We start from the raw sequence: 23,808 nt of genomic DNA on the forward strand, positions 1-23,808 counted from the left end.
AACATATAAAGATAATTCATAAATAGTATTGAAAACAACCATGCTTGCACATTCTAAACAAAACTATTTAGACAGAGACCATAATTATATACTAAATTATGAAACACTTCACCTATATATTACTGAAATTAAGTGATTGAGATCCATCCGCTGTTAATATTTTATTTACCTATTCACTTGCAGTGATGCAATAAAACTGCATCAGATGTTACACTAATTAAGATTAAAATGTTGCATCACTTAGATTAAATTGATTAGAAATTATGTTAATTAAAAGTAGCACCTGCAAAACCTAATACAATAAATCCATGAGATGGGTGTAGGGATGAGTAAATGCTTTATTATAAAAACACCATCCAACTAGCTTTAGCTAATGTTTATCATCCATTAGTTTAAAACAAATATTGTTGACGTGTGTGTTTTCACAAAAAATGGCAGTGAAATTCCAACACAGTCAATATGTCTATTTCAAAAGAATTTTGAATTAAAAAAAAAAAAATCTTTTTATAAAATACCCATTTTAAAAGGACACTATATTCACCAAAACCACAACAGCTTAATGTAGTGATTCTGGGATCTCTAGCATGTCCCTGCAGCTAGAGACAAGGCAGTGTTTACATTGCTGCCTAGTAACACTTCCAGTGGCAGTCACTCAGACGGCTGCCAGAGGTGCTTCCTAGTCCAGTGCTGCACAGTGTACGTTCAATGTCTGCATGGAGACTCTGAACGCTCCCCATAGATATGCATTGATTTAATTACTGGTGCTTACTGGTGCAGTGTGTTGCTTTGCCGCGCATGCGCAATAGCCTCCCAATGCTTTCCTATGTGAAGGCATAGGCTGAGATCATCAAGACTGATGATTTCAACCATGGAAAGCTACAGCAATGGAGAAAAGGTACGTTTAAATAGCATTTTACTTCACATAGAGGGGGTTCAGCCACCTAAACAGCAACTCCAGCACTATAGTGTTAGGAATACATGTTTGTTTTCCTAACACTATAAGTGTTCCTTTAGGGTCAGAGTAGCCAAACTGAAAGCAAGGCTGACAGAGAATTTTCCAGATCGGCTATTTTGACCTTCAATTTGGAATTCACTTTGATTTCTCACTTTAGTAAAGAAATCTGTGAGTGGCCATAGCTTCCTGATCCTGATAATTAACTTCAAAACTGTAGAATGTACAGAGGATATGTTAAGAACCATTAACGAGGAAGCAACTGTTAACTGAAAATGTGTGAAAAACATATACATTGGTCAGTTAGACAGGACAAACTACAAGGTTAGGCAACCTTTGGCACTCGAGATGTTGTGGGCCACATCTCCGCTGATGATCTCCTAGCATTATGTCTGTAGGAGTATTTTGGTAGATGTAGTCCACAACATCTGCAGTGCCGAAAGTTGCCTAACCCTGAACTTCAACATTCCAAACCCCTTAATAAAACTAAACTATCCCCTTTTAACCATGACACTACAAATTCAGGATTATTCACTAAATACCAAATTATAGTGACTTAAAAAACTGAACTGCAACATTTAGGCAAAAATCCCTGATTTGATTTGAACTCAACTATTGTCACAGCATGCGCATTTTAAGCTAAAGTATTAGAATTCAGTTTTGCTACAATTTAGCTTTCATTTTGCTACAATGTACAACTTGCAGTGTTCAATCACTATGGAATTCTAAACTGTTAATGTTTAGACATGGCGTTAGGTTGGGTGGATGTGCATAGCAAAGGTAAAATTCCAACCTCAACCAAATCACCACTTAACATATTTTTTATAAGACAAAATGTATAAAAAAATGTAAGCAATGCTTATATCTACTTCTGAAACCATATAAATGTGTGTATTTCATGAATGAACATGGATTCCATAAAATATTTGAAATATCTCCTTGTTCTTTTGTAAGCCACAATGCTTACACCTCTATTCTACTAATTAAATAAGCCATATTGCTGCTACAGCTACTCAACAGAATTGTAATGCATTATAAAATCCATCTATGTGGTCTTTAAAATATTTCAATGTCCCCTTTAAAAAAAAAAAATAGCATCAAGTTGAGCTAGACTTGAAAGGCTTGCTAGGGAAACGTTTACAGCCAGATGAAAGACAATACAACAGTGAAATATTTGTACATAAATCCTGTTAGACTACTCTAATGCCTTAACAGCTCAGAAAAATAATTTCATGGCAGGGTTAAAGGCCAAACCAGGCCAACTTGATCGCCAGTGACCTTTGACTTTTCCAACCAAGTCATGTTACTGATTCAATACAGAAGTTCCTGTGTCAATGATCATACTATAGGGCATTAATAAAAGAATGAACATTAACTTCATACACTGCCTTTGGCGGGAGTTAGAAAAATTACAATATTTCGTACCATCTTCCTTTCCCTTTCTTAAATCACGTTTCTTCCATTTCAATTTTGCCCCTGGAAAGCTGGCCTCTGTTACGGCTCCTAAGGGCTTGCTCATATTTCTACTGACCTGACTCATCTGCAAGAAACAACAGGCAGAGATTTCTACATAATCACCACCATTGTAAAGCAGATTCGTGACAGACCTTTCGTCAAAAAAGAACAAACAGTGCAACTGCTTTTTTCTAGATTTTCCCAGTATTTAGTGATGCTAATGGGGTGTTTAACAGTATTTTAAGCTGTTATTAAGAAAATTCTGTTCATTAAATATATACCAGCAATGCATAATTCTTAAGACTGGATACTAGAAAGATCATAATTTCAGTAAATGTTCACAATGCAAACCAATCATTGGCTCACAAATAGAGATTAGATGCTTGCAGAACAATATTTCACATTTCCTTTGTGTTGTAAATATGCATTTTAAACCACATACAAACACAAACGTTTATATATGCCTGCATATGTAAACATACGTGCATATTTATATATGTATGTGTTTAAATTAATGTGGTAATTATTTTCTCCAGCAATCCCAGAGTAAAAGGCCTTATTAATGTGCAGGGTTCCGTTAAAAACTAAAACAAAAAAACAACATGTCATGTTTAGTCCAAAGTAATGAATCACCAAATCCAAAATGGCATACACATTAGCACCCAATGAAAGTCTTCTTTTGTTGGTCTTGGGATCACTTTAGGTTCTTTGTGAAGGCCTCATCCAGTGTATCAGAGAGATATCAATGACTCTTTCAACAACAATGTCCTCCACTACATCTATATCCTAAAATACAAACAATATCGTGTTAGCAATCAGTTTACAGTAAAATCAAGGGTACATGATGAATCTGTGAACCCTTCCTAAAGAGAGTTAAATACAATACCTTTTTATCTGAGCGTATAGCTAAAAGGCAAGCAATGATTTTCACTGATATATTAGTTTTGGAGTTCAGACTCCTACAGAATATTTAATTTGTGTTCTACATTACTTAAATTATTATGGTAAAGGGTACTCCAACCCTATTTCCTTTAAGATCTAATTTTAACTATATATGCCCTATTGGGCACTTTACATCAAGTCCCCCTTTAAAAAAACAAAAACAAAAAAAAACATAAATAAAAGGTTTGAATTTACCAGGAATAGAGCTCTGAACCAAGTCCTCCATAGTCGTGTCCCTGTCTACTCTGATGTTACACCGTCTTCTTTACATTCATTGTCCAATGAAACGCTTCTCCCAGAAGCATTGTTGGACCACTGAATACTACATTTTGCATGCATCCATCAGATGAGTTGAGTGACAGCCTGTCCTATTTCCAATCGCTGAAGAGGGAAGGAAGGGGAATGTACAAAGAGTGGTGGACAAGGTTGGAGAGAAGTTGAGCTTTTACTTGTAGGTGCGCTCACAGCACGCCTGCAAGTGAAGAATCTAATTACATTCGCTGCTAGCGTGCTGACAACGGATATAATTTTTGTACAAAATTGACCATGGGCAGTCCAGAACATGTGCTTAAATTCAGGGCATACAGATTGCTACTACCATGACCATATGCTGAAACGCTGCACATACAGATTGCTACTACCATGACCACTTTAACCCCTTAAGGACCAAACTTCTGGAATAAAAGGGAATCGTGACATGTCACACGTCTTGTGTCCTTAAGGGGTTAAAAAGCAAAACTGGTCCTGGTGGTTGGAGTAACCCTTTAATATTGGGTGTGGACATATCTAACAAACATGATCCTGACCTATTTTCATTCTAATTGTGTCCATTCCACTATGTAAACCTTCTGTGCAATCGTTCTATCGGTACACTGTGATTACTATTAAAATGATTGGCAATGCATTATTTAACCATGCATGTATATATGCTGTATTTAATTATTTTTTTTTTTTAAATCTTTATTATTTGTGACTGTTACAGAAAAATATCATTGCCAGTATATTCTCAAAGGAGCAAGCAACTAACTATCTATCTATGGACATTTAATTATGACAAGGCAGCCATAAGTTGGTGCATTTATTTGAATGCTCACATAAGGTGGCAGGTTATGCCTACATGCTGTATATCTGCTCACGCTTGATCTGCCACTGCTGGAGGGTGGGTAAAAATCACTGCCTTCACAACCTAAAGATAATGGCTTTTTGTAGCAAAATTGCATTTAAATATTGGGACAAAATACAAAGGGAAATACATAGTCCCAGGCTAAAATGGTAAGCTCAGGACTAAGAGAAATGTTATCCAATCACGTTGTATATTACCCCAACTACATTCCCACTGATGCACGCTATGCCAATTAATCAAGTGTATGCGGTGTGCTTGATAGTGATCAGACTTCCTAATTAATTTATTATATAATTTACAGAGTAGAGAGGGCATTTATGTTAAAAAATTACTTTAGTTGTTGTATGAATTATGTAACCATGTATAAATGCTATTAGCTATAGTTTGTGCTGACATACATGAGGAATGTGCAAATGAGACGGCTTGCACACCAGACGCCGACAGCCTGCTAACCCAAAGGATTATCCGAAACTCAGTGATGCCTAAGCCCTAGGATGCGTTCCAAGGACTCCTGGGCCTGTTTAATGTACTCTCTCTAACGTACTCTCTAAAAACGCTTCAAAATGTATTTTTATTTCTAGCAAGAGCCCTGACATCACCTAACATATTTAACTGCCCTCACAGGTTTTACTATTAGCACCGTGGGGCATAAGGGTCTCAGTGGCATATACATAGCAGACGCTCGCTACTAGATTTCAGCGTATTTAAACCCTTTTTAAGGAACACTAGATTAGCTTGCAATTCAACACAGCTATTAAATAATATAACGCACTAGCTTGTTATAACAATGAATACACTGTTTTTGTACCAATTGTTTTGATACAAATGATGCCTCAATAGTACTCTAATAATTTCACACTATAGTTATGGGCAGACTGTTACTCATTTTAACTAGCAATGGTTAACTATTGTTATACTAACCCCTTAAAAAAGTGCATGTATTATCTGAATGTCCCAAATATGTTTTATGGCATAGTATGCTCTCTGCTTGTCAATTGCTTTTGGGGCATGACAAGCGTATATGTAATGATGATATGCACAGCAAAAAAAAATAATATTAAAAAAATAAATATATATACATACATATGGGATATAGATTTCTTCATATACAGAGTGTCAATTTGCTTAAAGATAAAAAACAAATAGAAAACATCTGGGTGGTATACCATGGCAAAAACAAACACTGACTAATAAATGTTGAAGACACACTCACAATTTATAGAGCCACTGAGAGCTCTAACAACAACGTAGACTGTATAATCCCCATCTCAGGATGTTGTCCACCACAGCCAATACACGCCTGTGATGGATAACATCCTGAGACAGGGATTATAATGCAAGTGGTCTTCTACTATAACATAACTATTCATAAAAATAAGATACACACACATTATGAAGTGTACTCACTATGTAGTTTTCATAGTATGTAGCGTGCCTGTTATGGAGATGCTTCAGAAAGCTCCTCCTGTAGCTTATATCTCCTCCTGGCATCAGGTGACAAATCGGACACGCCTGAAATATTGCAAATAATAATCTAGTTATTGAATTAGTAGATCTCACAGCAAAACATGAATTAGAATTGTATGTCTGTATACATGAAGTAGGAGACCCCAGATACATAGTGTACATAACTGACCTCAATTATGTTTAAAAATGTCCTCAAACCACCAAAAGCAAGTTTTAACTGAAATAATTCCTCCCAACATTGGGAGATATGAATGTGGGATTAGGTGAGCCAGAGACACTTAAAGAGATGGGGTGGACCTACCTGAGAATGAACCATGCATGACAGACTGACCAGCAACTTGGAGTTGGAGAAGACCAACTCAGGACAGCCCACAATGCACTGCTGCAGCTCTTTTGTATGGGCTGGATGCTCTGACTCACATTTGCCCGGAAAGAGAGAGTATAATTATCTGTTCATATATTAGGGACTTGTCTCTGGTGTCTCAAGACAAACAAGAGACAAACCAGGCAAATTAAGACTGTTCCTCAGAAACTGTGACAGTTCGGAAGTGTGCTTAAATTAATTAGGTAAAATAGGCTTTTTATGTGTTATTTAATGATGCAACTATATAATAATTACATATTGTATAGTAAAAAAACACTAAAGAGTGAGATAGATAGATAAATTAGATGGATAGATAGACAGATAGATAGATAGATTGATAGATAGACATATAGATAGATAGATAGATAGATAGAAGTGTTTAACCACAAAAATGACATTGAGATGATTGCTGTTCCTTAAAAGTTTAGGAATGTTTATTTCAATGTTATATTATTATTTGTTGCCTTTGATTTTATAATATGGGTTATTGAGTACCCTTTTATTCAGAGCAATAAACAGTCATCGTGACGTAGGATTCTGTCACGGGACAAGGATGACAATTTTCTTTTTCAGCTAACAACTATACTCATTTTTGGGTTACACTGAAGGGACAAAGGATCCATTATGACAGTGTATCAGTTAACAAATATGCCCAGAGGCATTGTGAATGAAAGTATAGAGGTTATTAGAGATATTACTAATCATGCAACCTCAAAGGATTTAGCATGCATGCAGTTGAATGTTAACACTGTCCATGCAAACAGAAGTGTTCAACACTGGGAATAATTATAGAAATAGCTTTCAAAAACTCCCACTGATAACCTATCACCAAACACAGTTATTTGTGGATTATCAGTAAAAGGCGTGATGCAGCAGAAGGTACTTGCCACTGGTGTGGTTTCTCGGCCGTGGTTAGTAAAGCAGTGTTCTACAAGGCCATCTACATCTAGCTCCACGTGACAAAACGGACATGGATACACATCATCTCTAAAATAGACAGACAGATTTACTATTTGGCTTAATGGTTTGAGAGAACAATAATTTCTTTGAAAATACAAAATTCTATCCTTTCAATAACATCTTCAAAGACTACCTGTCATCTGAACAATAGGGTATAATACAGATTGCAAGGTAATATTCAGGCAGGTATAACATCTTGAATAGTACAAGGTATTAAAATAATCAGCAAAATGTACAGACTGCAAAATATGTTTACTTAAATTTTGCTTCTACATCTATTATTGATGCCACAACAGAACAATTTGTGGGATGCATCATACAGGATTTTCGGGTGGGTGGATGGATGCCCCATGTCTGCTGTGGCAGCTCTATTTATAATTCAAATTAAATAATTTTGAATCTACATATTTCCTAACATTTTCGCTATAACAATCTATAGATTACATGTCATTCTCCTAATGTGACGTACTGCCATTTATGAATGACAGGCTTTAAAACATGAAAAAATGAGTGGTTTTGTAAACTCTGGATTTACAGGAAAGTACAAAACAAATATTATGTCAAATCAGATTTTGATATTTTCCATTATTTTTGAACATCTGATATTATTATTGAAGTGCTGGAAATGAGTAGTGTTCTATATTATAAAAGTAAAATAGAATAGTAATTAATCTTTTAAGTTAAAGGGAATCTCCAGTGCCAGGAAAACAATCCGTTTTCCTGGCACTGGAGGGTCCCTCTCCCTCCCACCCCCCAATACCCGGTTACTGAATGGGTAAAAACCCCTTCAGTGACTTACCTGAGGCAGCGGCGATGTCCCTCGCCGCTGTCTCCGCGACGCTCCTCCTATCCATTGCGTCGGCCGGTGGGCGAGACTGATCTTGCCCACCGGCCGAGGGGACCTAATGCGCATGCGCGGCGCATTACGTCTTCCCATAGGAAAGGATTGAAAAATCATTTCAATGCTTTCCTATGGGGTTTTGAGCGACGCTGGAGGTCCTCACACAGCGTGAGGACGTCCAGCGACGCTCTAGCACAGGTTTCCTGTGCTAGAAACCAGGAAGTGACCTCTAGTGGCTGTCTAATAGACAGCCACTAGATAATAGACAGCCACTAGAGGTGGAGTTAACCCTGCAAGGTAATTATTGCAGTTTATAAAAAACTGCAATAATTACACTTGCAGGGTTAAGAGTAGTGGGAGTTGGCACCCAGACCACTCCAATGAGCAGAAGTGGTCTGGGTGCCTAGAGTGTCCCTTTAAGTGAGAGGCAACTTCAGTGTCCATCCAGCTGCTAATTCAAATAATTTCCCATCTTATATCACACCGCAGATCTATTTGGGCAGTGGAATAATAATTCTTCTAGATTTTACAAGAAGGAGAAATTGAGAAGCCAACTTCACAATGGACACAAGACTAATTGCACATTGTATTAATTGTGGATGAGCTGTGCTACACTTTGCAAGCTGCCTAGATGCATATCCCAAACTAATCACGAATTTGATATTTCTTTGCAAGTTAATGTATGAAAATCATTATACACATTTTAAAATAGAACAAGCAGAGAGACTGTACTCATACTTGTATTGCTTTTTCTCGATATCCTCGAGGGGGCCGTATTTCATTATGTATGGCTCACATATATTTAAATGTGCTCTCATGTCACTCAAGCAAACCTATAAAATAAAGTAAAACAATGTAAATTTTCCAACATACATAATACTATTCCCTTTTTAAATAATTCAATATTTAATTCATACAAGCATATGTTAATACCATAATATTCTGATATCTAGCTAAAATGTAGCATCAAGCTTTGCCTTGCTCAGATTACAAGGATTTTGGTAATTTTGACTGAAATAACTTACAGTTAAAAACGTACCATTTTACAAAACTGAGATTTTGGAAATAAAAAGTACAATGTTAAAGGAGCACCCCAAGCACCATAACCACTACAATGTTCTGCACTGGTTATGGTGCTAGGAGTGCATTGATGTCTTCCCCCCTATGTAATGGTTTGAATTCTCATCTGGGGTCTCCTCCCTGCCTCTCTGCATCTTTAAGCTTTCTGCCTGAGAGATTTGATTCCAGCTCTCCATTCTGGAAAGATGAGTAGAAGGGACCGATGGTAGATGGACCCTAGGTAAGAAGTCAAAACATTAGCATACAGTTTGTCTACTTACACTACTTAGGTGCTTAGGTGTCAGACCACTCCTGGCACCATAACCACAACACTGTGCTTTTATATAAAAAAAAAATTAAAAATATCGTGACATTGTCATTTGTGAATTGAACACAGCTTCCCTCAACTCTGAGAGTCAGCAATTCAAGGGGATTTGCAAAAACAGCAATGTTTTTATAAGTGGTACATGTCTAATATTTTAAAGGATCACTATAGGGTCAGGAACACAAACATGTATTCCTGACCCTATAGTGTTAAAGCCACCATCTAGCCCCCCTGGGCCCTTCATGCCTCCATAAATATAGAAAAATATTACTGTATTCAAGCCTGAAGCTGTAAATCTGCATGCTGTTAGACTCAGAAAAACAAGCAGTCTGCTGACATGTGGTAGCCTGATCCAATCACAGTGCTTCCCCATAGAATTGGCTGAGATTGACAAAGAGGCAGATCAGAGGCAGAGCCAGCATGATTCAAACACAGCCCTGGCCAATCAGCATCTCCTCATAGAGATGAATCGAATCAATGAATCTCTATGAGGAAAGTTCAGTGTCTGCATGCAAACGGAGGAGATACTGAATCACAGGATGCGGTGCACAGTGCTGCCCTGTGCTCTGCTGACAGCAGATCTGAGTGGATGGAGGCATATTATGCCTCCATGAACTCCGAAGACCCTCTGGTTCACTCTGAGTGACTGCAACTGGAGGTGTTCCTAGCTTTCAATGTAAACACTGTATTTTCTCAGAAAATACAGTGTTTACATGAGAAAGGCTCAGGGAGCTATAGTTCTCACCTAAACAACATTATTTGGCTGAAGTTGTTCAGGTGGCTATAGTGTCCCTTTAATTTTTTTCAATAAACAAGTGCCACGACAAGACTTATTTTCAGATTTATATAACAGTGCTTTTATTATTTATTCACTAAACAGCATGTTGTGTCAATTAAAAATAAATTGTAACATTTCGGGAAATAGCAAAGCTAAGAATTTAGAACTGGCTTTTTTGTTCCAATTTTACTTTTGTTACCTAGATTTTGCAATGTTGTTTTAAATGTGCTATTTTGTAGTTTTTAGAGGATAAAGCTATGTGTTTAAATGGCAATCTCTTGCCCTGACTTAGCCATATATACGTAGAAAACTATATTCTAGTATCCCAAGATAACAAAGTATCATTTTATCATAGACTGATGGCTTGCGAATGACATTTTTTGCGATGTTCACCTTAAAAAACAAGGAATCTCTATTCTCACTTCTTATTGAATATCTAGTCAACAAACCATTTATATGTTTACATAATTTTTTAATCTCCTTACCATTTTGTCACACTCCTCACAGTTTTGAAATACAGTTTTCATCTTCTTAATTATATCAACTGCAGGTGTTCCTTCTGAAACAAGCTGAGTCCGGCAGTATGGGCATGAATATGTGCTTGCCCGCAAGCTGGCTTTAATACAAACATAGCAAAATCTATAAAAACAAAAGTATAAAAAAAGAATAATTAATTGTGATATAATTTAACATATGCAAATATGTCACTATAAAACATAGTCACTAACTGAGCTAAACCTCCAATTAGCACAGCGATGAGCGTGCTACTGCTGAATTTTATAGTGAATTTACTCTTGTATCCTCAGAAAAAAATCACCCAGGATCACCCAGGTTTTACAGGGCTCAAAATCAGGACTGTCCTGTCAGACGCAAGACAGTTGATTTGTATGGCTGCTATGAATTAGTATGACAAATTACTGATCCTCCACAGCACATACCATAGATTAATATCAGTAATTATCCCATTGCTATTGGAGACCAGGGATTTGCTCAGTGATCCCAGTCAGTTTTTTGTTCAGTTTGAAGGATCATTGAAATATCTCCTATGTTTCAAAAGAAGAACATTGTGGCGAAACCAACCTCGCCACTGGGCCCTGGAGAAGCCTGTTTGCCCGCCTCCTACCTGCTGACTATGGCCCCTGGGTTATTTGGGGCATATTGTATTTTATTGTGCGACTGCTGGCCCTTTAAGCACAGTGAATGGTATTTTATTGTACTGCTGCTGGCCCTTTAAGAACTGTCTGGGGACATATTGAGACTTTGGGTAACAATACCCTTTAAGACTATGGCCCCTGAAAACGTATGGACTTTTATTCAGTGATTATGGCCCTGTGTGAGCGGTGATACCCCAGATAGCTATACCATGGAGCCTATTCATATAATGAAAGACTATGGGAAAGACTTTAGCTCCATGGCAATTGTACTGTGTGAATAGGATCTGCGCGCTATTCTGTAGTTTTGTGCGCTCAGATCCCAGCTATCTGGGGATATGTGAAATGTCTGTGTGTTATGGATAAAAAGTAACTTTCTGTATTTTAAAGTGTTTTATGTCTTTCTGTAACCATGTGGTTAATGGAGTCTGCATCTAACCCTAGATAATTGGATTACTTTCCTCTTTGTCTCCAGGATAGAGGCCTATGTAAAACCTGTCTAAACTGGTTTGCCATGCGGCTAGTAAGGGACAAAAGATACTTTTAGTAACTTTTGAACCCCTGGTCGGATTCATGCCATTTTTTAATATGTTGTTCCCCTGAATGGATTGATTGTGGATTTGTATTTTTATGTGAATGTGATGTATGGTTTTAGAGTTATGAAAGTTGTGTAAAAAGTATATTTTAAACTGTATGCATAATGGGATTATGTGTCACACTAAGGGGAGGGGATGTGTGGGTTGCACCCGTGATACTATTGGTAATTTTATGCCTCCCCCTGGGTGTGGCCTGTATGTGTGAGATGGAAATAAAAGCCAGGCTGGATGAGCCAGTCCAGAGTTCCTGTTTAACCCTCAAAGTGAAGTGTCGTCTCATTATTGGGGGAGGATTTATTGCATGCTGTTCCAGTTTGACTGCTAGGAGTGCAAACCTATTCGTATGGTTCCTATTCAACTGTCTACAGCATTCAGAGGCTTGAGAGGATTCATTACAAACATCTATTATCATTATTAAGGAGCACTATATGGTCAGGAACACAAACATGTATTCCTGACCCTATAGGGTTAAAACCACCATCTAGCCTCCCTGGGCCCCTCATGCCTCCCTAAATATAGTAAATCTTACTTGTATTCAAGTCTGGAGCTGCTTACTTTGTCCCTGTTTCCTTTTGACCTGCCCACTGCCTGCTGACATCAGCAGAAGTGGTAGCCTGATCCAATCACAATGCTTCCCCATAGGATTGGCTGAGACTGACAAAGAGGCAGATCAGGGGCAGGACTAGCACAAGTCAAACACAGCCCTGGCCAATCAGCATCTCCTCACAGAGATGAATTGAATCAATGAATCTCTATGAGGAAAGTTCAGTGTCTGCATGCAGAGAGAGGAGACACTGAATGTTTGGATGTATTTTAGGCAGCCATGACCCAGGAAGGATCTCTAACAGCTATCTAATGAGTGGCCAGTGAAGGTATCACTAGGCTGTAATGTAAACACTGCATTTTCTCTGAAAATATAGTGTTTACAGCAAACAGCCTGAAAATAATGATTGTTCTGGTGACTATAGTGTCCTTTTAGTATGCCATTCATGCATATGCTGTTTTATATCTCTCCAATGAATGATATATGGTAATTCTGCCCTGGAATATCCCTTTAATTAATCATAAAGCTTGTACACAATGTGAAGTAGATCGTTCCATGCACTGTCCTGGGGTCATATTTGCCAGAACAATATTAATGATTTCTCTGGCAGCCTTTTCTTTGCAGGCTGGTTTCCAAAATAATCTTTCATTCAGGTAATCGAGTAACAGGTTATCTATTAAACTGTAAATATACTTTTGTATTCAGCCCTTCAAAGGGGAAGGGAAACAGGGGAGCTGTTAATCCAGGAAGCCACTAAATTGACAGGAAAGGGGTAAAACTTGCTGTATATAAACTAGTCTGGTACTTTGCCCTTCTATCTGACAAGTTAACAAACAGAAGCTGCAACTCTTGCAAGAAAATACGTGATAGGTAAACTGAGCTTGAAAAATACAAAATAGTTCTATATGTGCTTATCTACAGTGGTGTTATTAAAATGATACACACAGAAACACTGACGTATGAAAAGAATTGAAGAGATGGAGAGTTAGAAAGATGAGTGAGGGGTAGAAATTTTATTTTAGAATTATAGCTTTGTCTTTTTATTTTAAGTATGTCTTCAGACAGGAGGTAGGTTTTCCTTGGAATTCTAAAAAATTTTTTTTTAGTAAATTACCCAGTATTTCCTGCAAACTGAGTGCACATTTGGACATAATGTAATAACAAATAATCCTCTGCGCACTGCTTTCGTTATCTCACTTGCTGCCAAGAAATTCTGTCCACAAACATACGCATGTAACTTGTCCAGAGAATATAAACGCCTCCCTACTCTGCATCAGGCAATCAGACCAGATGACTAGATTTAGTCACTATTTCATAAAAACTCTGTCTGCTGAGCTTGCACCCAGCATTAATGATTAACCTGGCAAAATATTTGTACATCTTTGTACAAACGTTAAAACGCTATCTGCAGTAACATATTTATGGGAAGTAGTAAACAAATATTTATCATTGAATTTAGCAGCTGCGGTTTGACCTATTTTCGCTTGCACTCATCAGGTGACAGCAGAGTGAGAATTTAAAAACTAGAATAACCACTTCAAAGTCCACAGCACATGGCAGCCCAGAGTGTGCTGCACATACGGTAAGTTAACCATTTATTCACGGTTACAATAATAATGTATGGTGTATAACAGTGCTTCTAAACCTTCTTGGGGCACTTTGGGCAGCGAAGTGAATGGCTATGGGAGTTACAAGGGTCACCCTTTTGAATGGTAAAACCTTTCTTGGGTAACTGCATTAAGAACGTTACTTATATAAGCTTTGCAATTGTATACAGTGTAGAGGGTCCTACAAGTATAAAAGTGAAACAATATCAGAATTTAAAGGGACAGTATAGGCACCCAGAGAACGTACTCTCAAAGAATCCTTGAGGATATCAGCCAAACCAATACTTTCCCATTTAAAAACCACTGGGAGACTAGAGCACATGTGCAGCAAAACGCTGCACCAATCAAATGAATTCTGAAATTTCAGACAAATGTAAACATTTTTGAGGAAGACCATTTACACACTACAATGCAAGCATTGGTGTTTCTGTAGTATAGAAATGTTTTACACTGCACGGTTAAGCAGTAAGGGACGTGGCACTAAAATCACTTATTCGAGATTAAGTGGTCTGGGTACCTACAGTTTCAGAAAATAAATATTGTTACTAACAACACCGATGACAGAAAGTCCAATCTAGTGTTGTGTATTTATTTTCTACTCTTTAATTCTAGATTTTGAACTTTGCCAAATAAAAGAAGCTAAAAAAAACCAAAAAAAACTTCTCTCTAAACAAACACTTAATTCCAAAGTCTACAATAGTTATTATGAAAAACACATTGCACAAGAAAAGATTATTTTAATCTTTAGTCTGTGAGGTCAGAGAGAAAGAGAGTGTGTGTGTGCCCATAATGACTGTGTGTTGGGAACGTATATATTATTATTATTTTATTATTTATATAGCGCCATCTGATTCCGTAGCGCTGTACAAAGGGTGGACTAACAGACTATCAATTGTAACCAGACCACTCGACGTACTGAAACAGAGAGGTGGAGGGCCTGTTCAATGAGCTATGAGTGATATTTACAGGAGGAAAATGTATATAATAAATGTATGTCCAGCAGTATAGAATCATACTTATCAAGTGTCCCTATTTAAGAGGGGCAGTCCCTATTTTGACCCCAAATCCCTCTGTCCTTATTTTATATCCTAATGTACCTCTTCTCAAGAAGCTCCATATTTGGTGTGTGGTAGCAGAGCTCCAGATAAATACTACTCAGAGTAATGTGTATTTCAACTACATTAAATGTGTTTAGAAATCAGTCTGTGTAATAAGATACATTCTTCCTGCTCTAAATTACATTTTACATTTAGCTGTTTGTTATTACTAAACAGTCCAGCCCCCAGACCACACCTCTATTTAGACCTCTATATGTAAAGGAGATGAAAGTTATTTTCATCTAAAGGTAGATGTTGGAGAGTGTTGTGGATCTACTAACTAACGCACAGTTCTGGGTTTATCAGGATCATAAAATAGTGTTGGTAATGAGAAGTCAGAAAGTTATAATTTAGCCTTATTTACCACTGAATGCTAATAAACAGGCCGGACTGGCCATGCCCAAATGCCTGGTGGGCCGCGATGGCCATGGGCCGAGGTTGACAGGGGAGATCAAATGATCTCCCCGGCCGGCCCCTTTAGGGCGTATGCTGCCTGAACTCCGGTGTTCTATCATTGTGCTATACCCTGTCAGATTTCTATACCCTCGTCACTTCCGGGGAGGGGAATCAGCTTGCACTCCTGCTACTCCTCCACAGCCAGGTCCTGGAAGGTAAGTAAAACTAGTTTTACACTTTCATTATAGTTAGTGCATTCACTAAGCTTAGGACATGGGACATTTAGGGTTAAGTGAGGGTTCAAATTAGGGTTAGGTAAGTGATTCTAACCTCTCTCACACTCTATTCTTACCCTAACCCTTGGGGTAAGGGTTAAAATAAAGTGTGAGAAATCACTATTCCCCTATTGTGAAATATCACTAAAAGTGAACAAGTCCCTAATCCTAACCCCAATTTGAACCCTAACATTAACCCTAAATGTCCCATGTCCTAAGGATCCAGCTGATTCCCCTCCCCGGAAGTGACGAGGGTATAGAAATCTGACGGGTATAGCACAATGATAGAACACCGGCCCATAGAGGGAGCTCTCTGCGGTGGGGAGATCAAAGATCTCTTTCACCAGCCTGCACACTGATGCACAGAGCAGGCCCTGTGCACATGATCTACACCTGTCAAGGGGTGTAGACCAGATACTACTTCCACTGGACCACCAGGGAAAATAATTACTCCCCAGCATCCTCTCCTGCCAAGGATCAAGGTAAGGAAGAGGAGTGGGGGAGTATGTAAGTTGTTTTTGACCCATGTTCCCCTTTCTCATCCAGCAGTTCCAGCCTCTTTTACACCTTGCAGCCCCGCTCCCCTCTCACCCAGAAGCCCCATGTCCCCTCTCACACCCTGCATCCCATCTTCATCTCTAACCCTGCGGCGCCTAACTTCTCCTCTCACCATGCAGCCCCTGTCCTCCTCTCACCCTGCAGCCCCAGCCCCCTCTTACCCTGCAGCCCCTTTCCCCTCTTTAACCCTGCAGCCCCTGTCCCACTCTTATCCTGCAGCAAAATGTCTCCTCTCACACGCTGCAGCCCCTGTCTCCCCCAGCATCCCCTGTCTATCCCTCTAATACCCTGCATCCCGTTTCCACCTCTCACCCAGCAGCCCGTGCCCTCCACCTGCAGCCACTGTCCCCACCTCTAATGTAGCAGCCACTTCCCCCTCCCCCTTATCCAGCAGCCCAATGTCCCCCCTCTCACCCAGCAGCCCCTAATGCCTTTCACACCCAGCAGCCTTATATCCCCCTCTCACCCTGCAGCCCCTTTCTTCCTCCCACCCAGAAGCCCCATTACACCATCTCTCTCCCTGCAGCCCCATGTCCCCTTCCCACACCCTGCAGCCCCATGTCTCCTCAATACCATGCAACCCTGTATCCCTTCTCACACCCTGCAGCCCCATGTCCCCTTCTCACACCATCAGGGCCGGCGCGTCCATAAGGCGGCACAGGCGGCCGCACCGGCTCTGGGGGCGCAATATTCCAGTGACTGGCAGGATGGAAGTGCTCCCTCCTGCCTGGTCACCTCCTGGATCCCCGGAGCGGTGTGCGGTACAAGTTGATTAGGAGGTGGCGAGGGAGCTCTCTGATCTCTCTGACCGGCTCCCTCGCGCGCCTTTTGCTGATGCCGCGGGAGCCGGAATATGACGTCATATTCCGGCTCCCGCGGCATCAGAAAACAGCCTGCGAGGGAGCCGGTCAGAGAGATCAGAGAGCTCCCTCGCCGCCTCCTAATCAACTTGTGCCGCACGCCTCCCAGCAGCCCCACTGGACCACCAATGAGAGACCCACGCCAGCTCTCCAGGTAGGGAGGCTGGGTGGGACACTTACATTTAATGTAGATTATTAATTACTGTGTGTGTATGTGAGTGTGTATGTGTGTCTGTGTGTGTGAGTGAGTGTGTGTCTGTCAGTGTGTGTGTGCATGTGAGTATGTGTGTCTGTCAGTGTGTGTGTAAGTGTGTCTATGAGTTTGTGTGTGTGAGTGTGTCTGTCGGTGTGTGTGAGTGTGTATGTCAGTGTGTGTGTGCGCATGTGAGTATGTGTGTCTGTCAGTGTGTGTGTGTTCGAGTGTCTGTGAGTTTGTGTGTGTGTGTGTGTGTGTATGTATTTTTCTGTATGCCTGTCTGTATGTATGTATCTGTATGACGGTATGCCTCTGTATGTATGTGTCCGTATGCCTGTATGTCTTGTACGTATGTTTCTTTATGTCTCTGTATGCATGTATGTAACTGTATGCCTTTATGTCTCTGTATGTACGTATGTGTGTGTCTGTGTGTCTCTGTATGCCTGTATGTCTTTGTATGCATGTTTATGTCTGTATGACGGTATGCCTCTGTATGTATGTATGTGTCTGCATGACGGTATGCCTCTGTATGTATTTATGTGTCTGTATGCCTGTCTATATGTATGTGTCTGTATGATGTTATGTCTCTGTATGCATGCATGTATCTGTATGTGTGTATGTCTTTGTATGCCTGTATGTATGTATGTGTCTGCATGCCTGTATGTCTGTATGTATGTGCCTGAATGTCTTTGTATGTGTGTTTCTGTATGCCTGTCTGTATGTATGTGTCTGTATGGCGGTATGCCTCTGTATGCATGTATGTCTTTATATGCCTGCATGTCTCTGTATGCATGTATATCTCTGCTTGTATGTCTCTGACTGTATGTGTCTGTATGTCTCTGTATGATTATTGCTGTCTTTGTATGACAGTGTACCTGTATGACTGTGTGACTGAAAAATTATGCCTGTGTGCCTGTGGCTTGGGAGGAAAGACACACAGGTGAAGATGCATTTTTTTTTTTTAATGAGGTTTGGGGGCGCCAAAATGCATCTTTGCCTGTGTAACTAAAAATCCTAGCACCGGCCCTGCACACCATGGAGCGCAATCCACCTTGCACCCCATGTCCCCTTCTCACACCATGCAGCCCCATTTCCCCCTTCCACACTCTTGATCTCTTATTCTGCCCTCACATCCACTATTGTCCCCCTCACACCGCCTATCAACACTACGCTATACGTGGACTGCCCTGAGGGGTATTAAACAAATGTGCCCACTTTGGAGAGGCATGAATGTTATTGGTGATGACACAACGTGCACGCTCTTGGGCCACCCCCTCCGAGGGCTGCTCTGCCTTTAAATACCCGGGCTGAATTTTTGTCCTAGTCCGGCCCTGCTAACAAATAATCTATTTAATCTATGAAATTATCAATTTTTTACTTAATACAATGTTAAACAAAAATCTACACACCAGTCAAGCCATGAGACTTGCTTTTCCCACAGAAATCTATTAAATATCTATTTCTATTATTTATGAATTTTAGTCTTAGAAAACAGTGTGTGCTCTCATATTCTCGCTGTGAAATAACCCCCTTATTCCCCATGGGAGTTTTTTTATATATTGTTTTCCTGGCATCATCATGAGTCATGCAGTTCTCCCACTATCATTGTTTCATGTCAGGAAATAAACTGTGCTATTGTTCACATGACATCATTTCCCTTCTGCACAGTACAACCAACGAGTTTAGAAAACTTCAAGGGAACTGGACTTAAGCTTTATGAACTGAGAGGAATATTGTGGGTTATGTATAAAAAGTGGCTGTTTTTTGCACTATGAGCGAGATTTACACACTTGGCCAGCATCTGGATCCGTGTTGGTGTATTGCGCCACTACGCCCTCATTCCCCCTTTTTCTTCTCTTTCCTTGTTTTATTCCTTTTACGGATTTTCATACATTAAAAGAAAAAAAATATTTTCGGAGTTTAGTGTATACTCTGTGTCAAAAACATGACTGTGGGCAATGTACTTATTAACATTTTCCCATAGATGTATACAATTGCTTTGTGTAAGGTTGATGTATACGATTGTCTCTATGTTCGTTGTACACCACATTTGTATTGGTTCCCTCTTTAAAAAAAAAATATATATATATATATATAATTTCTGTTCTGAAAAAGGGGAGGGGTTTGTGATGCAAAATGTCTGCTAGTTCCAGTGTGACTTCTGGGTGCGTGGGTTTCCATGGTGACTGCCCAACTTTTAGAACACTACTTTTTATACAAAACCCCAATTGGTTCTCTTTCTCCCCTACTGTGCTAACAGGTGTAAATAACAAGGATTGACAGGGAGACAAGATGGAGGCACTGTGTCCCAGGATAAAGGAAAAGTCAGTGGTGTAGATATCTACATTTAAATTCCAGACCTCCCAGACATTTTTGTTAAATATAGGGGTATAATACTGATAATATGTTTTAATTTGGGCTACTAAGTGGTTTAAATATATTTTATTGATAATTGTTTTTGTTTTGTTTTTTGATCGGAGTCCTATTAAATTTTCTATCCTTCAAGTAAAGAGTTTTTTATGCAACAATATGAAACGTGTGAATATATTTATTCATGAAAGGGTAAAAAATACAGTGGCACTTTTTCTTTAAGAGGTTTAGCCCATTTGACTCGCAGCTCTGGTTTCAAATGAAAATTGGAACAGATTCAACAATTCCTACAGGCTGGAGATTCTACTGCAAGGAGAAATGTAAAATAAAACCTACACATATGGTTACTCAACAGCTGTCTGAACATGCTTCAACTTCCTGCAACACACAAAAGCAACAACACATGAACTGGTAATAATGGAAGCTGTAGGTCACCAATCTGTTAGCTGCTGTCTGAATTTATAAAATTAAACAAATTCACTGTTAGTAGTATGACAAATAGTGTTATTTTTTTCACACCAAAACCATAAATATCCAAAGTTTAATATCAGACACTTAAAGGGAAATCTCACTTAAAATGTGCTTATCCAGAATTACGTAAGGCCCAAATGTCTGTAAACCATTTTAGATTGGTGTAATAACTTACCTGGATCCTTCATGTGCCTGCGAGGTATCTGGACTGACCGCACTCATAGGCCTTAAGTACTCAGCTGACACTCTAACAATGAGCATGGCCCTCCACAGACCTGCTTAGCACAGAGATGCAGCGACAGGCGATAGCGCCCAGTGAGATCCACGTGAGTTTCCAAAGCGTTCTAAAAACTTTGAGTAATTACTCCGGGAAGGGGCCAGGGCACATAGGTACCATAACCACTACAGTTGGGCTATAGTGGTTATGGTTCTTAGAGTGTTCCTTTAACATGTTTCAAAATGTTTCACCATTACAGCACTGTTCATAATGGTGTAATTTTTAATATCACTGCTAAAGTTAGGGAGCTACTATTGTGTATGAGCACATCTCCATGCAAATCCTAAACACTAAACCAAACACTATTATTTAACAGTTCCTACATAACGCTCGTATACATATTGTAGATATATTGGTATTACAGGGGAAATATAATAGACACACTGAAACAAAAGGAGAAGAGAACCCTGCCCATGAGCTTACAATCTAGAGTCAACAGGTTTTTTTTCTTCAAATTGCTTATTCAATGTTTAAAGTGAATAATCTGTATAATGTATCATTTTCATTGGATCTGACTATTCAAATATAATTTTCAAGATCTAATTATTGCACACTGTTTTTCAATTGTGCACAATACACTTTCTGAAACTAAACTATTACTTCACAGAACTCAATTAACTTAAAATTTCACTTATTCTTCTGAGCCTATTTAGTTCATGCGGTCACTAAGGCAGCCACATCCAAATGCTAAAGGCCACCAGTGTATGTTTTCAGTTAATACGTCTTATTAGGCAGGCCACATGCAAACACAAAGGAGAGTGGTGGTGACTGTATGTGACTAGGCACTGGCCACATTATAGCCTCGATAACTGATACTTTTATGCTTTTTGAGGGCCAATAATGTGCAGAAATCACTGTGAATCCCTTCAACACTCAAGAAGTTAATAGTACTTCTAGATTGTCAAAAAAAATGCTGACAAAGCAGGACTATAGACCTGTTTAAACAAAAGTCTGTAACAGATTGTGTGCCTTTACCAAACCTCTTTGTAATGATCACCCAAGTTTGTGAAAATATATATTAGGGGGTTTGTGTTGTGCCTCTTTAAAATGTATTCAGAATCAGTAATTCTACAATAGCACTTTTGTGTATGCTACATTTCAATAATTTTAAGGTCACGGCATAATACAAACAGTTTGCAAGTAAGATGAGCAAGTGGGTTGAAAACCCCATCTGAGGACAAAGTGCTGTGAGTGTGCACTCAGGAGAATAGCTGCTAAGAACAAAGAACATGGCAGCCTGGTTTAACCCTATAAGTGCAGATCCTGTCTTATGCTGTGCACTGCCACATGCTACTCGAGAAAGAACAATGAAGCCAGCTGTACCACCAGCCAGTGGACACATTTCGTTAATGTATCAGCCTGACAACTCAAAAGCTGAAGTTGAGCAGCAACAAAGAGAGATTGTGGCCAGCTGAGGAAATGTGGGGCCGACCAAACTATCGCACAGCCACCATTTTCCATTATAGTTATATTTATTAACGATCGGTTGGGTGGCCACATTGTAAACAGGCCATACAAGTTCATCTAACTCGGGACAGATATAGTTAACCAACTTCTCTTGTGTGAAAAAAGCAATGAAAAAAAAAAGTATGACAGAACAAAGAAAATGTCACAGTGCTGAGGACTAAGCTTGTAATTCCATAACAAATCTGCTTAATAGAACTAATGTTGCTAGAAGGGAAAAGCAGTCCAGACATGTATTATCCCAGGAGTCTGAACTTTGTACGTCTGGAAGCAGTGTGGATAGGGAACAAGTTGTTATCTTGGACTGCAACTCCCATTACTATTATTTGAAGCTGTCAGTTTGTTTGTTTTTCTAACTTAGGCATAATATCGACCTTGATGTAAAAGATAACAACTGAAACCTGATAATATTGGAAAAGTATTATTAATAGCACCATTTATACAAACAAATAATAATAGTGGAAATAAAAACAGCAATACTATGACAACGTTTATTCTTTATTCGGTTAGAATATAAATGATAGAGATTACAGTAAATTAACCCATTCTATCACCGTGCAGGAATCACTTCATGTGCTATCTTATAATGGTGAAAGGCTGACAGGCTGCTGAATGTTACACTTACATATGGCCGCAACGTGTCCTCACTGGTTGATCCAACACCTGCAGGCAGACTGCACAAGTGAAGTTGGGATCAGGATCTTCTGCAGGAATGACCTGGGAGTTGGCATCCCTGTTCTCTTCATTGTTGAAGACAGACAGCTTGATACCCATGTTAGATCTGAAGAAAGATCCTTCCTGAGGATGAAACGAACACAAAGAGGCAGCTGCGGGTCTGCTATCACTGATGGAGAAAGTAATCTTTTTAAAGTGTTGCCCAGAGTTCTAAAGTGAAGAGGTTGCTGGAAACAGCTCGGGTTACAGTTCCATGCGCTTGTGATGCTCTGGCCAATAGACGACGACGTGTCCTATTGTTAGGAAGCAGCATGTGCTTAGTGCCAGGACTACAGCTAAAGTAAACAGCAGGGCTGGTAATAGGAGACAGGAGTGAGGCAGTCTGATGGGCCCCCTCCTTCTGTCCAAAGATGGGCTTGTTGCTAACTGATACTAAAGAGAACAAGGAGGAGCTAATTGTTCCAATCCTTCCAGCAACAAGAGTTTTGTAGTGTGATCTGAGCATATATTACAAAGGAGGGTGGAAACTTTTGTCCTGGAGGCAAGTACAAATGAATGCTGCATTTTGCGACCAAACCAACCTACTGTCCCTCCCCTTCTTATTTTTGAGATTGTGGACTACCAGCCCAAGTGTTGCATATTAACCCAGACAACTCTGGACTGGCAGTTTTGGCCCTTGACAATTGCAATCTGCCAGTTCTTGCATGCAGTGCTATGCCAACAGACAACCCAGTGCACCTCCTGCTGTATTTAAAGGGCCACTATAGTGCCAAAAACATACTCGTTTTCCTGGCACTATAGTGCCCTGAGGGTGCCCCCACCCTCAGGGCTCCCCTCCCGCCAGCCAGGCTCTAGGGGGTGGAAGGGGTTAAATTTACCTCTTTTTCCAGCGCCGGGCAGGGAACTCTCCTCCTCCTTTTTGCCGTAATCGGGTGAATGCGCATGTGCGGCACGAGCCGCGCGCGCATTCAGCCAGTCCATAGGAAAGCATTCTCAATCTTTTGT

At 39.7% G+C, this 23,808-nt stretch overlaps 1 protein-coding gene across 1 annotated transcript; it reads right to left on the minus strand.

The window, feature by feature from the left end:
• Positions 1-320: 320 nt before the first annotated feature.
• RNF125 (ring finger protein 125) lies at positions 321-23,416 on the minus strand. The gene is made up of 6 exons (XM_063451438.1): positions 22,754-23,416; positions 10,752-10,905; positions 8,843-8,937; positions 7,191-7,290; positions 5,880-5,984; positions 321-3,193 (listed from the first exon to the last, which is right to left on the minus strand). The coding sequence occupies exons 1-6, from the start codon at positions 22,900-22,902 to the stop codon at positions 3,107-3,109; spliced, it is 690 nt and encodes a 229-aa protein (XP_063307508.1). The 5' UTR covers positions 22,903-23,416; the 3' UTR covers positions 321-3,106.
• Positions 23,417-23,808: the final 392 nt, after the last annotated feature.

The sequence above is a fragment of the Pelobates fuscus genome, chromosome 4 (genome assembly GCF_036172605.1).
Source record: "Pelobates fuscus isolate aPelFus1 chromosome 4, aPelFus1.pri, whole genome shotgun sequence".
In the NCBI taxonomy this organism is placed as follows: Eukaryota; Metazoa; Chordata; class Amphibia; order Anura; family Pelobatidae; genus Pelobates; species Pelobates fuscus.